The following is a 14589-nucleotide window of genomic DNA, read 5'->3' on the forward strand; positions in this document are numbered from 1 at the left end:
TTTCGTACTCATTGAAAAATCTGAGACGTGTTATAGACAAAGTAAGTTTCCAATGACTCAAAGAAGACTTAACTTTGTTTAAAGAGGGATAGATGGGTTTGGTGGTATTCTGGCCAGTAAGCCAAAAGCGATTTGGGACCATTTATGTAAATTATGTTTAATAAGCTGTGCTTAAGGGGGAAATCAGAATGAGAGGAAAGTATAGGTCGGCAAATGCAGCTGTGGCCTCTTTAGCACACCAAAATGTGTCACAAAGACTGCTGGAAGCTGAGTAGAATTTACCTTTGTACCTTTTAGCAGCCAAAGCAAAAAGGAGAACATGATCCCCTAGGAAATTCTCAGGATCCACAAGATGGAAAGGAACCCTTGCTCCGCACCAACACAGCTGTGCCTGGAGCCGGCAGAACAGCATCCCAACGTCATTCCAGACTCTCAGGTTCCAGAAAACTTTTGTGTGTGTGTGGTGCTGGGAATTGAACCCAGAGCCAGGAATGTGCTAGGCAAGTGCTCCACCACTGAGCCATGCCCCCAGTCCCTCCATAAAACTATTTCTTTTTGCTTCTTTTTTGGTACTGGGGATCATCAAACCCAGGGGTGCTTTGCCACTGAACTACATCCCAGCCCTTTTTATTTTTTATGTCCAGATAGGGTCTCACTAAGTTGCTGAGGGCCTTGCTAAATTGCTGAGGCTGGCTTCAGCCATCCTCCTGCCTCAGTCTCCCAAGTCGCTGGAACTATAGGCGTGTGCCACTGCACCCCACTCCCTAAGGCAGTTTCTTGACAGCATCTGTACTAGTCTGCTCAAGCTGCCATAAAAAGCATCACAGACAGTCGGGCGAGGTGGTGTGCACCTGTAGTACCCGCTACTTGGGAGGTTAGCATGGGAGACTCACTTGAGCCCAGGAGTCTGAGAGCAGCTTAGGCAAACAGCAAGAGTCTATCTAAAGAACAAAACAAGACAAAAAAAAATTTTTTTAAATAAATCGAAGGCTAGGTGGCTTAAACAACAGAAATTTATTTTCTCAGTTCTGGAAGCTAGAAGTCCAAGATCAACTTATGGACAGGTTTGGTCTTCTGAGGCCTCTCCTCCACCTGGAGATGGCCACCTTCTCCCTCTGTCCTCACATGGTCTTTGTGTGTGTGTGTGTGTGTGTGTGTGTGTGTGTGTGTGTGTGTACATGTGTGTGCATGCATGTCCATCCCTCAAATCTGTGTTCAAATTTCCTCCTACAGATATAAATTTGATTGCATTAGGGCCCACCCCAACAGCCTCATGTTAATATAATCTTTTCTTTTTGGGTCTGATCTGGTCTCCAATTACAGTCACATAATGGGAGTTAGGGCTTCAACATGTGAATTTTTGGGGAACGGGGGGGCTACCAGGGATTGAACTCAGGGTCACTTGACCACTGAGCCACATCCCTAGCCCTATTTTGTATTTTACTTAGAGACAGGGTCTCACTGAATTGCTTTGCGCCTCGCTTTTGCTGAGGCTGACTTTGAACTCACGATCCTCCTGCCTCAGCCTCCTGAGCCACTGGGATCAACATGTGAATTTGAAGAGTTAATATTTTTACAGTCCTCATTAACCCCAAATCCATGGTTTTAGAAAAGAAAACCACAGGGAAGGTACAGCTGTGTGAGGTTCTTTGAGATAGAACGAGGGATCTATCCAGAATCCCAGATGGGCTGCAGAAGGACCAAGAGGATCCTCAAAAAACAGACTTGCCCTACTCTGCTCAGAAGCATAGACAAAAGTCCTGACTGATGAGCACAGACTGGAACCTTCTAGCCTGGAAAATTTTCAGAGCAGAGGCTCATTACGAACCATCTGACAAAAAATATTTATTAAAATAGCCAGAGAGTATGCAGTTTTGAACAATCCATCTTCCCATCAGCCCACCACTGTAAATCAGTCTCCTGACGTGACCTCTAGTTAACTGAATTCTATTGATAGCCTATGGTGGCTGGATATAAGTCAATTCAGCACTGGAGTGCATGGGCCGGAAATGGCGCATTTGGCAAGTCAATCTGCAGAGCCTGGTTTCTGTGAACAGTGGTTGGTGGTTGAGTGCAGCCTGTGCTTCGGGTGCCTAACGTGTGCTCTTTGCTTCTGAGAGGCTGACGGCATGGCCCCGGGTGGGGGTATGTAAGTGGCTGCCTCAGAAGTGGTTTTTGATCTTCAAGATCTGGTGACACCTCGGAGCCATTATACAGAAAACACCAGCTGGCTGAAGCATGGGGGTCTTACTACTTTTATCTAGAGACATCTTTAAAGGCTTCTAAATTGTTCAGAACTTTGTTTTCAATTCGTAATAAAAGTTCACCACTCGACTCTTTCAAGAGTCAACAAATTGTGAGGTCCCTGTTCATAAAGATCTTAAATTTAAAAAATGTTTTAGAAAGAAAGAAAATGGCCAGGCATGGTGGTACATCTCTGTCATCCAGGGAACTCAGGAGACTGAAGCAGAAGGATCACCAAGTCAAGGCCAGCCTGGATAATTTAACGAGACCCTCTCTCAAGATAAAAAAAAAATAAATATGACTAGGGATGTAGTTCGCTGGTAAAGTGCTCTTAGGTTCAATCCCCAGCACCACAAAACAGACAAATAATTAAGAAAATGACAGCTGGGACTGCATTTATTAGATTAGGCCAGGGTGGGGAAGGAGCATTCCTGAGCGTGACTGTCTAGCTTCAGAATAGAGGTAGCTGCCATTTATTAAACACATTTATGTGCCAGGCTCTGAGCTGGGTGCTTTCCGGCTGCTCTCTTGTAAATCTGCTCTAACAACCCTCATGGGCTATTATTATTTTAGAGATAAGGAACTGAGCTCAGAGAGTGTAGCTGCCTAAGGTCACACAGTGAATTCAAACCAGGACTTGGACATCTGTGCTTCCTCCAGGGGCCACAGTGTGGCAGTTGGCAAGCTGTGCCCTCTGTCTACTCTGCCACCTTATCTTGGTATGAATAGGAGCAACTTAGTATCAATGGCCTCTTATTTGACCCACTACCCAAAGGCATTATCCACTTGATCCTTGTGGGTCCTGGGACACTGTACTACATGGGATATGGTGATACTGTGATGGTACCTCATCTGGTGATTCCTGATGGCAAAGGCCGCCAGGACAGTGTGGTTTCCGAGCTAACAGGCCTGTCTGCCCTCCCTGAATTTGCATTTAGCTTTCACCATCAACACCATCCAGATGGAGAGCCTGCCAGACTGGACGGTGCAAAACGGGCAGAACCTGACCCTGAAGTGCGTCGTGGACATCAGCACCACCTTGCAGGTCAAGCCTCAGCACCTGATGCTGTTCTACAAGGATGACACGCTGCTTTATAACGTCTCCTCCATGGAGAATGTGGAGAGCTTTTTTATTCCCGAAGCCCGGGTGTATGACTCAGGGACATACAAATGCATGGTGGTTCTGAACAACAAAGAGAAAACCACTCAGGAGTATAAGGTCTCCGTGAAAGGTGAGTCCTGGAATTTCAACGTGGGCAGCAGATGAAGCATCACACACACAGTGACCTGAAGAGCAATTGTGAATGAATAGGACCACTTAACTGCCCATCTGTCACCCTTAACCTGAAAATGTAGGCATTAGGTCAGGCTATTCTTTCTTTCTTTTATTTTCTTTTTTTTTGCAAGCATTCTACCAACCGTTCCTTTTTTATTATTATTATTTTGAGAATCCCTCTCCCAAGAATTCCTTTCTTCATCTCATCTCAAAAACCATGCTTTTCCTCCAGGATCAACTCAGGGATTTCTTCTTTGACACTTTCCCATACAAAACTGACCCCGCCACCCCCAGAGGCCCAGTCCTTATATCTCTTATGTTCTCTCCACTGTCAATGGGATTGTTGATAGAAAGGCCACAGGTTTGTGTTAAGATGCTGAATTCTATCGTCTTTCTGTTTGGGGTCCCATCTGGGCAAATCCATTCTAAAGGTCAAAGTCCTCATTGGTAAAATGAAGATAGCAATGATTCCCAGCTCACAGAGTTACTAAGAGGGTTGAAAGGTATCGTGTACCTGGGTGCACACTTGCGATCCTAGGTCCTTGGAAGGCTGAGGCAGGAGGATCACAAGTGAAGGCCAGACTGGGCTATTAAGCAAGACCCTGACTCAAAATAAAATAATAAGGCCTGGGGATGTCGCTCAGGAGCACAGTGCTTGCTTTACATGGGCAAGACCCTGGGTTCCATTCCTGGTACTGTGAAAAAAAAAAAAAGTTTGATGTAGGTAGAGTGCTGAGCATAATTTCCAGCTCAGGTTCCATTGCGTCTACCATCAGGCACTGCATAAACATTTCGGTCAAGGATGGACTGCATAGGTCATGGTGGTCCCCTCGATGATGCCACCTTGCCTTGCCACAGCCATCTTACTTTGGATAAATCACTCTGCATTTGTGTGACAAAATCACTCAACAGCGCATTTATCAGAATATGCCCCTGGGCCGAGCGACACGTGACTTTCTCAAACATCTCTTGACTTTTCTGTTCTGAAATTGTGAGAACAGAGATAATGTTTGACCAGTTTTTAGATCCCAAAGAATCTGGCTCGTAGTACGTACTCGATAAATATTTATGGGCTAAATTCAAATCAACCCTCACCTGTGGTTGGTATTCAATAAATTACAACCACCACCACAGTAATATTAATATACACTGGCTGGGGTTTTTTTTTTTTTTTTTTCTCCTCTTTAAGCTGTATCAGTTGGGAATCTGATTGTACCACCTTCTCAAAGGGATTGTAAGCCATTGAAAACACCAACACACCCAGGGCTGCATATTTTGTATTTTTCAAAGTACCTGGCACAGTGCCAGACTCATACCTGCTAGACACATACCTGGGAAGCCTCCCAGGAAATTAGCATGGGTGTCTGGGAGTCGGGGAGAAATCTCAGATGGGCTGGCCATAATGACAGCTGAGGGAGGCTTATGCTACTAGGTTAAACTGGAGCTAACTGAACTTTCTCATTCTCCAAAGGAGTTCCCAGTCCCAAAGTGACACTGGATAAGAAGGAGGCCATCGAAGGCGGGCTTGTGACAGTCACTTGTTCTGTCCTAGAGGAAAAGGCCCCAATACATTTCACAATTGAAAAACTAGAACTACATACAAAAATTGTCAAGCAAAAAAGGGAGAAGACTTCTCGGGACCAGAATTTTGTGACGTTGGAATTCCCAATTGAGGAGCAGGACCATGTTTTAGTATTCCGCTGTCAAGCCAGGATCATTTCTGGGATCCACATAGAGATCTCAGAGTCCACCCGGAGCGAACTGGTCACCGTGAGGGGTCAGAGTCCTGCTCTCCTTGTTCTTTGTGGTTTGTGGTTGGGTGTAGAGAGGGAACCCAGAACTGGGAAGGGGCTGTCCCTTCTGTCTGGGCTGCGTTCTCAGGACTGAAGACCTGATCCTGATCAACGTGTTAGTGTTTTTCAAACTTTTTGACTGGGACACAGTTCATATAATATTTATTTAATTATATGAGAGCATTTCCTAAACAAAAGTTTCATAGACGATATTTATCTTTAAGATACATGATGAACTTTGATGTTTTCTATTCTATTTCAGTTTTTTTAAATACTGGCTGTGACTCACTACACTGATTCAGTGTGTGACCTGCAGTTTGGAAGCCACTGTGTTAAGCCCTTGTGGGTCAGACATCGGTGGGGTCTGGAGGACATTGGGATGTAGTGGGCGCCTTGTGCACGATAGACACATGTGCCAATTTGTATTTTTTTAGTTTTCTGTGAGGTTGAGAGTACGTTCTTTATGCTTGTAAGCCTATTATATTTTCCCCATCAACTGCTTATCTATATATGTCGTCCATTTTATTGTTTCTTATTCATTTATTTGAGTTCTTTATAAATTAAAGGAATTAAGCCAGGTGAGGTGGTGCACACCTGTAATCCCAGCACCTTGGGAGACTGAGGCAGGAGGATCACAAGCTCAAGGCCGGCGTGGGCAACTGAGTGAGACTGTGTGTCTAAACAAAAACCAAAAAGGACTGGGGATATAGCTCAATCCCCAGTACCAGAAAATAAATACATAATAAATGAAAGAAATTAGTTGTTTGTCAGAGGTACTCTGCAAATATCTCCCCCAGAGAACCAAAAAGTTGAATGTTCTAAAAGATGCCTACCCTGTATAAATTTTTGCTTGGAAAAGGAGGTTATTTTTTAATCTTAGTTTTATTATGAATTTTAACAACTATAGTAAAAAAAAAAGTTCCCGATGAGTGTTATATGACTCTAAATTCAATTTTTGCATTTTATTTTACATAGTTGAGATCTGTGTGTATAATGTAGTACATGCCATGGGTTTATTTTTTTAAATATTTTTATACCTTTATTTTATTTATTTTTATGTGGTACTGAGGACCAAACCCAGTGCCTGGCAAGTACTCCACCACTGAGCCACAACCCCAGCCCTGTGAGTTTGGTTCTTGTGTGTGTCTGGGAACCAGAGCTGAGGACAGCCCTACGTCCTTGAAGATACCACATCCTGGTATCTGAGATTTTATTAACACAGTGTTTTTCAAACCGTGTGAGTCATAAAATCAATTCGGTAAGCCGTAGCCAGTGTTTCAAAAAATTAAATAGATTAGTGGAGAAGTCACTGTGGGGGCCTGTGGTTATTCAAATAATGTATTTCTATGGGGCAGCAGAGTCTGCATAGCTGCCACTTTTGAACCTGCAGCATATTCATGATGAGATGCCAAGGTTCCTGAAATGGTATGAGAATAGTCTTGAAAATCCTTGGTGGGTGGGGAGCACGGTCCCGTTCACCTGCTGCAGTTATTTCTGAGGTCTGTAGACAAGACCTAGAGAAGGCCTTTGGCCTTTGGGAAACTCTAGAAAGTCAGAGAGAGCATCGCAGCTGAGGATGCATGCAAGTGAGATAGAAAGGAGCTTCTGCAGCCCAGGCGGAGGAACTGAGAGGAAAGGTTGAGTTTTTAAAATCAGTTTGGAGAAACAAGTGGGAAAACATGGGGAGCAGCAAAAAGCAGAAGGGTGGGAAGTGCCTGGGTTGAACCTGAGTCTGACTGGCTGGTCCACTTTTCTCGTAGAGTCCTTCTCCATGCCCAAGTTCCACGTCAGCCCCTCTGGAGTGATCACAGAAGGAGAACAGCTCCACATCAAGTGCACCATTCAGGTGACACACTTGGCCCACGAAATTCCAGAAATCATAATCCAGAAGGACAAGGCAATCGTGGCCACCAGCAGACGCGGCTCCGAGGCTATGTACTCGGTAATGGCCATGGTGGAGCACAACGGCAACTACACCTGCAAGGTGGAGTCCAGCCGCATATCCAAGGTCAGCAGCATCGTGGTCAACATAACAGGTAGGGCTGCCGCAGGAGGGAGTTTGCAGATGGCGGGCCCCCGAAGCAAGTGTGCTGCCATCCAGGATGGCCAATGAGAGCCCAGACGTTTTCTGCCCCTCCTTGTCTGAATGCACGTGCTCAGGCCGGGCTTCGGTGCTCGTGGGGAAAAGCCATGCACAGACGGCATGCAGTCTGCCTCCTCGGTTGAGTCTTCAGGCTCTCGTGCCAAACCCAACCCTGCCACTCACTACTTCTGTGACCTTGGGTGAGTTACTGACCTTGCCTCAGCTCTGAGAGATGGAGATGATGGCACTCACCTTACAGGACTGTTGAAATGACTGAATAACTACGCTCCAAAGGGTTTGCACAATCCCTCCTTCAGAATAAGCCCTCATAGAATACTATGTTTCGATGGTCATTCTGCATTTATCTTTCTTCTGTGCCAAGCACTGTGCTAGATCCCAGGTAGTTCCTCCAACAGGTGAGGAAAAATAATAGTAACAGTTTCCCATGGTGGAGCACTGTGATAGGTTTATACCCATTTTTATTTAGTGCCTATAACTATTCTAGGAGGTAGTTATCGTGACAGCCATTTTATGGATTTGAAAACTGAGACTGGGAGAGTAGTGACTCACCTAAGGATTAGAAGTGTCACCATGTGGCAGAACCAGGGTCACCCTCAGCCCGTTTGATTTCCAAACCCATGTGCTTGAAAGTTCCCTCTGATTCCTACCTCCTTACCTGGCTTCATTTTTCTCTGAAGAACTTATTACCAAAAGTATCGACTCTGTTTCTCTTGTTATGGGATGTATTCAGCCATTAGAATGTAAGCTGCTGAGAGCAGACCGTTAATCATTTTAACCAGTGCTTTTATCTTTAATTTTTTTTTTTTTTCTTTTTGGTGGTGCTAGGGATTGAATCCAGGGCCTGATGCACACTAGGCAAGCACGCTACCACTGAGCTACATCCCTAGCCAGTGCTGTCTCCTTAACACCTGGAACAACACCTGGCTGTAGTAGGAATTCATTACATTACTGCTTGACAGAGACAGAGAGGATCAGCTCTTCTTGGTCCCTCCATGAAAGTGTCTATTCGTGCTTGCTCGTGTTCGATCCTTCGCTCTTTCACTAAGCCCTTCTGCCCCACCATGTGCAAGCGCTGCGTGCCCCGGCACAGCCACAGTCCCCGGTGTCCTAGGTCAGAGGCCACCAGTCACCCATCTGGGTGATTGGCATATATGTTACACCAGCAGCCTGACCTCCTGACCTCCAGTGTGTGCTAGAAATTTAGTGAACTATTGAGAATGACAAATACTTCTTTGATGGCTCCTGACATTTTTCACTGATGAGATTTATATTATCTCCTTAGAGAAAAGTATTGAGTCAACATATATGGAACTCCTTCTGTATGCTGGGCATTGTTGAGAATAGAAGCTGCCTGAGTCCTGGTTTTGCCTTTGAAGACGACCCAGACCCAGGCAGACCAGTCTGTGGCAGTTTGTTACAGTCCTAATGGACAAACACACGCTGCCTAGGACACTTTCCCTGGATAACTTCCTCCTAGAGACCATTCCCTGATTTCCCAAGGTGGAGTTCGGTGTCCCTTCTATGGGCTCTGCTGCCGACACCTTGTTGGAATCACCCACTAGATGTAAATGCTTTCAAGTCAAGAATTGCTCTTTGTGTGCCGCTGTCTCCCCTGCACCTAGTGAGATAGCCTGCAATAAGTACTTGTGGGATGAAATGCGTGACTAAACAAATAACGGGAAATGCATGAATCATGACTTGCTGCATTATAAATGGCAAAATTTTTCTTATTCATGTCTATGAAATAATTGGGTGAGCAGGCCAGGAGAGCCTGTCATGGAGACCCAGGCACAGAGAGTCTATCCCTGTGAAGGTGTGCTCATCAGGTAAATGAGAAGCGAAGACCTTCTACAGGAAGGTGGAGTTGGTTCTGCCAGGCTCACGCTGCTCTTTCCAGGCAGGGGTCCGGCTGGTGCCCAGACACATCCTCTCCTTCCTCCTGGCTGTTTTTCAGAACTGTTTTCCAAGCCGAAGCTGGAATCTTCCTCCGTCCGTCTAGACCAAGGTGAAATGCTGCACCTGTCATGCTCCATCCCAGGAGCGCCCCCAGCCAACTTCACTATCCAGAGGGAAGACATGATTGTGTCGCGGGACCAGAACTTCACCAAGATCGCCTCAGAGTGGGACAGCGGCATGTACACCTGCACCGCAGGTATCGGCAAAGTGGTCAAGAAAAGCAACACTGTCCAGATCACCGTGTGTGGTGAGTAGGTCCTCGCCAGCTTGGAGTGTGGGAGGAAGGGAGCGGATCGCCTGCTGCCATGCTTCCAGTCTGAAGGCAGATCAGACTTAGGCAGGGCAAGAATTCAAGGGAAAGAGAGAGGTGGAAAATGGAGAGTCCAGACAGAGCAACAGGGTGTTCCTGCCCAGAGTCCACGAGAAAGGCAATACAAGGACAGTGTCATTCGTTGGCCAGGATCAAGTTCAGGGCTTTGTTGTGACTTCACACTGATGGTGTGGCCTTGCAAGATTCTGGTCACTGGAAAGGCCAGGGAGGAAACACTGCTCCGTCAACACTAAATACTAAAAAGATCTAAGTTCCAGAATTGACTCATATCCCAGCTCACCAGAAGGGGCAGGTCTTCCAGTGGGAAGAAGACAGAGCTGGACTTCTCAGACTTGAATGTGCACGGGAGACCTCTGGGGCTGGGGCTGGGGCTCAGCGGTAGCGTGCTCGCCTAGCATGCGTGAGGCCCTGGGTTCCATCCTCAGCACCACATCAAAATAAAATAAAGGTATTGTGTCCACCTGCAACTAAGACAAAATATTTAAACACACACAAGCTCTGATTCAGTAGGTCAGGATGGGGCCCGTCACTACCTGTCCAGCTAGTGCTTTGGTGATGCTGAAGCTGCTGACCCTTGGACCACACTGTGAATATGGAATCCCAGTCAGCTGTCACTGTCACTGTTACTCAGTCACAGTCCTTCCATTTCATTTGTGGTTGTGGCTTATCCATCTAAGATTTTAGTTTCAGTTGAACCAGGTACTTAGCCTGTTTTCAGTTCTCTAAACGTCCAACTCCAAGGCAGGAATGTAAGAGACAAAGGTGGGCCATTATGTTTTAATTTTTGTCATCATTGCTCTTGGGAGGAGGTCACTGGTCATTTCATCTCATAAGGTTATCAAGAAGTTAACTTCCAAAAATGACGTAGAAGAACTCTTATCTCTTGAGGCATGTGATTTACATGTCCAGAATGTCTGAGGCACCAAAAGGAATTTGTTTCAAAATATATTCTGTTTGGGTACTCAATATGCTTTTTTGGTGTCTTTAGGTAACACATGGAAAAATATATATATGTGTGTATGTGACAAGTTTAAAAATATAAGCATGGACATTTATTTGAATTTGTGTAATTTTTTATTTTGCCTAGGGCCTGTCTTTTTCCCTCTCCCTTATTCACACACACACACACAAACACACCTCTGCATGGCAGTCTTGTCTTGTAGAAGTCCCTTAAAAGTCATTGAGCAGGGCTGGGGTTGTGGCTCAGTGGTAGAACACTTTCCTAGCACTTATGAGGCACTGGGTTCAATCCTCAGCAATAAAAAAATAATAAATAGAAAAATCAGTAAGCAGGCAGACTTTTGAAATTACAATATGACAAAACAAAATTCAGAGTTTGAAGAAGGAATTTTTGGGGCTAGATTCATTGCTTCAGTCCCATTTATTTATTTATTTTTTATTTTTTGGTGGTGCTAGGGATTGAACCCAGGGCCTAGTGAACTCGAGGCAAGCACTCTACCAACTGAGCTATATCCCCAGCCCCTTCAGTCCCATTTTTATGATTTCTTTCTGTCATTCTAGAAATGCTCTCCAGGCCCAGGATTTCCCACGATGCCAAGTCTGAGATCATAAAAGGACAGACCATAAGAGTCAGTTGCCAGTCGATAAATGGAACTTCACCTATTTCTTATCACCTTTTGAAAGCAACTAGTACTTCAGAAATACAGAAAAAGTTCTCAAATGATCCTGCAGTATTCCAAGATAAACCAACCAAAGATGTCGAATACCAGTGTGCCGCGGATAATTGCCATTCCCACCCTGGAATGGTCAGCGAGGTTCTGAGGGTCAAGGTGATAGGTAAGTTGCTGTGTTAGGGGAAGAAATCATGTTGAGGGGTGGGGCCTTAGGTAACATTTTGGAGGGTTTGGAGTTGCCCAGGATTGTAGGGAGAAGAAGAAAAATGGGTGTTATTTGTGTGAAAACCATAAACCAAAAATACATCAAAGCAAGACCTCGTAATGGGCCTGGAAAATAAGATGTAGCCAGTATAAGATCTTTTCAGACGTTTCAAGTGAACTGCAAAAACATCATACATGGGACTTCAGGAAGCCTGAAGTTGTGAGTTTGGGCTTCCTTAACTCTTGCTCTTTTTCAGATGAACTGAGAGCCATCCCTGAGAATCATAGGGCAGAGCTCTTCTCTGTGGTTGACCCTGGTGGAGCAATTCTGTCATGTGTAGAACCTGTAGCAATCAGAGCTACAGGTTTGATCTCATGGGAATTGCCAGTGTGTACCTGGGATTCTCATGCTCAAGAGAAATGTACCATTGTCTCAGGGATGGGTATTTTTCCTAAGCCTCTATCTTGTGCCTCTTAGAAGACCTTAGGAGCACCATTGCTTGAATATCTTAGATACTCTGCATCCAGTTGTAAGAAGTTGATTTTTTTTTTTTTTTTTTCGCGGTGCTGGGGATCAAACCCAGGGCCTTGTGCTTGCAAGGCAAGCACCCTAACAACCGAGCTATCTCCCCAACCCATGTAAAAAGTTGAATAAGGCATCCTCCTCTCCATCCTTTGTCTCCTTTTGTTTAATGACTGCACGAGATCATTAACACAGCTTATTAATTGCATATTATGCATGGATTAACCTTACAAAAAAGAGCCAGAAGAGAGAAGGACATGATAAGAATGGGTTCTTGGGAAGATTAACCTAATCACTGCACCACTGAGAAGTCGAGTTTTCAGTCTCAGGATATGTTCAGAGGCAAATGCTGAAGTCCCTGTGAAGCTGTTGGTGTGATTTGGGTTGATATTAGTGGCTAACACTTACTGACCTCTGACCATGCGTCTAACCCTGTGTGAAGTTTTATAGTGAATTATTCTAATTAAGACTATGATCACCAGGTGAGACTGGTAGGGATAGTATTCCTTTTTTGTGATGCAGCAACTAAGGGTTAGAGCAAAGAGCTGATGGGTGGTAGAGCTGCCATCTTGGTTTCCTATCCCTGAAAGCTGCAATTGATTTGTGGATGTTTTTCATGCTCACCTGGGGGTGTCCTTGGAGTCTGAACTGGGAGTTTCTCAACCACTTTATGACTTGTCTTATTGTTTGCTTTTGTTTTTTAAGTTGTGATAAAACATGTACACGGTGAATTTACCTTCTTAACAAATTTTTGGTGTAGAGTTTGGTGGCATGAAGCACATTCCAGTTGTTGGTCGGCCATCACCACTGTCCTTTTCCAGAAGTCTTTCCATCTTGCACACACACACACACACACACACTCAAAACATCCCAACAGAACATACAAGTTAGCCTGATAGTTGAGCTGACTAGTCAGTAATGCTCAAGGTAGTAAGTGAATGGAGTTGTCCCTAGTGTCTAGTGTTAATCAATGAGTGAGGAGAGAAAATGTCCATTACTGCCCTTCTGGGTTCATCAGGGAAGGGACCATGAGGAAGGTAGGATGAGAAGAGCAACTTAAATGAAAGACGTGAACCAAGTCCAAGTCACAGCCTGGGAAGGAGGATGGCCATGGGCTGTGGCCACTTCAGGTTCCTTCTCTGCCTCCCTTCTTCACTCAGTACTAATCCTTTTCCTGCTTTCCAGCCCCAGTGGAGGAGGTCAAGCTTTCTATCCTGGCGAGTGAGGAGGTGGAATCTGGGGAGGAGATTGTGCTTCTATGCTCAGTGACTGAAGGGACCGGTCCCATCACATATAAGTTTTACAAAGAAAAGGAGGACAAACCCTTCCATCAAGTTGTCACAAATGACACCCACACATACTGGCACAAGACACAGGTTAGCAAGGAGCATGAGGGACAGTACTACTGCACGGCTTCCAACAGAGCCAGCTCCATGAGAGGCAGCTCCCAAAGCAACACTCTGACAGTCAGAGGTAGGTCGGGGTCTCAGCAGCAGGTGTGTGTGGGCTCGGAGGGGCAAGGACAAAAATCACACCCCTTGTAAGAGGGAGTGGGTGTGAGGTCAGGTGGGATGTCAGCTCACGTAACTGAAGGTTAAAAAAACAATGTCCTTGAGCTCTACGGTTCAAGTGACAGAAACCCATTCAAATTAACTTGGGTAAAAAAGAGGAATTAGTTATTATAAGAAGTCAGAAGATTTCATAGAGTCCCAATTCCAAATTCTTAGTAGAGAGACACTAAGTGACTCACCTTGGGTCAAACATCTGCCCATGGACCACCTGTGGTCAAGGGGATGGAGTCATGCAGAAAGGACTTGGTTGGGGAATCCACTATGAAGGATGGAGGGCTGAACAGACACCCCAAAATGGAGTCTACTCCAGCAAACTCAGTTTGATCCCTCCTTGAAGATCACAGCTGGCTTTGGATTATAACAGAAGCAACCGTTTCCCCACCAGCTATGAGTTCAGCATCCCTCAAAAGATGCTAAGAAAAGATGCCAGTTACAGAATTGTAAAAATCAGTCTCTATTCGATGCTTAAACCAGAGATTATTTCCTGCTGGCCCAGGAAGAACCTATTTACGTATTTCTTTTTTTTTTTTTTTTTTCTTTCCATTTCCAGTTTTCCTTGCCCCATGGAAGAAAGGACTCATTGCAGTTGTCGTCATTGGAGTGATCATTGCCACCTTGATTGTTGGGGCCAAATGCTATTTTCTGAGGAAAGCCAAGGGTGAGCACAGTCGTTTCCTTCTGTTGTGACAGGTTGTCCTTGCTGATGTGTGGTGCCCTGGAGGGAGCTGGGGAGATGCACCTGGTTTTTCTCCTTGGGGTGTTACCTTGCTAACCACAGATCTAACCTTCGCCGGGGTGGGGCTCCTGTCGCCCCTGGATGTAGCTAGACAAAATGAAAGGGGCTGCTTTCCTTGTTGGGCAGGTTGACAAGGGGACGTGGTGGGGAGTTGCATCTTCATGTGGTTGGAGAAGCTGTTTCTGTGGGGTTTGGCCACTTCCAGTCTTCTAACCGG

At 45.3% G+C, this 14589-nt stretch overlaps 1 protein-coding gene across 12 annotated transcripts in view; it reads left to right on the forward strand.

Moving 5' to 3' along the window:
* The window catches only part of PECAM1 (platelet and endothelial cell adhesion molecule 1), a 70378-nt gene that overhangs the window by 31881 nt on the left and 23908 nt on the right, over window positions 1-14589 (forward strand). For all 12 annotated transcript variants that reach the window (XM_079131589.1, XM_079131581.1, XM_079131579.1 and 9 more), the window contains 7 exons: window positions 3183-3476; window positions 4992-5297; window positions 7074-7349; window positions 9372-9620; window positions 11226-11501; window positions 13251-13538; window positions 14187-14294. In XM_079131589.1, the coding sequence (XP_078987715.1) occupies window positions 3183-3476; window positions 4992-5297; window positions 7074-7349; window positions 9372-9620; window positions 11226-11501; window positions 13251-13538; window positions 14187-14294 (1797 nt within the window). The remainder of the gene's footprint in view (window positions 1-3182; window positions 3477-4991; window positions 5298-7073; window positions 7350-9371; window positions 9621-11225; window positions 11502-13250; window positions 13539-14186; window positions 14295-14589) is intronic.

The sequence above is a fragment of the Sciurus vulgaris genome (genome assembly GCF_902686455.1).
Source record: "Sciurus vulgaris genome assembly, chromosome: 3".
NCBI classification, from domain to species: Eukaryota; Metazoa; Chordata; class Mammalia; order Rodentia; family Sciuridae; genus Sciurus; species Sciurus vulgaris.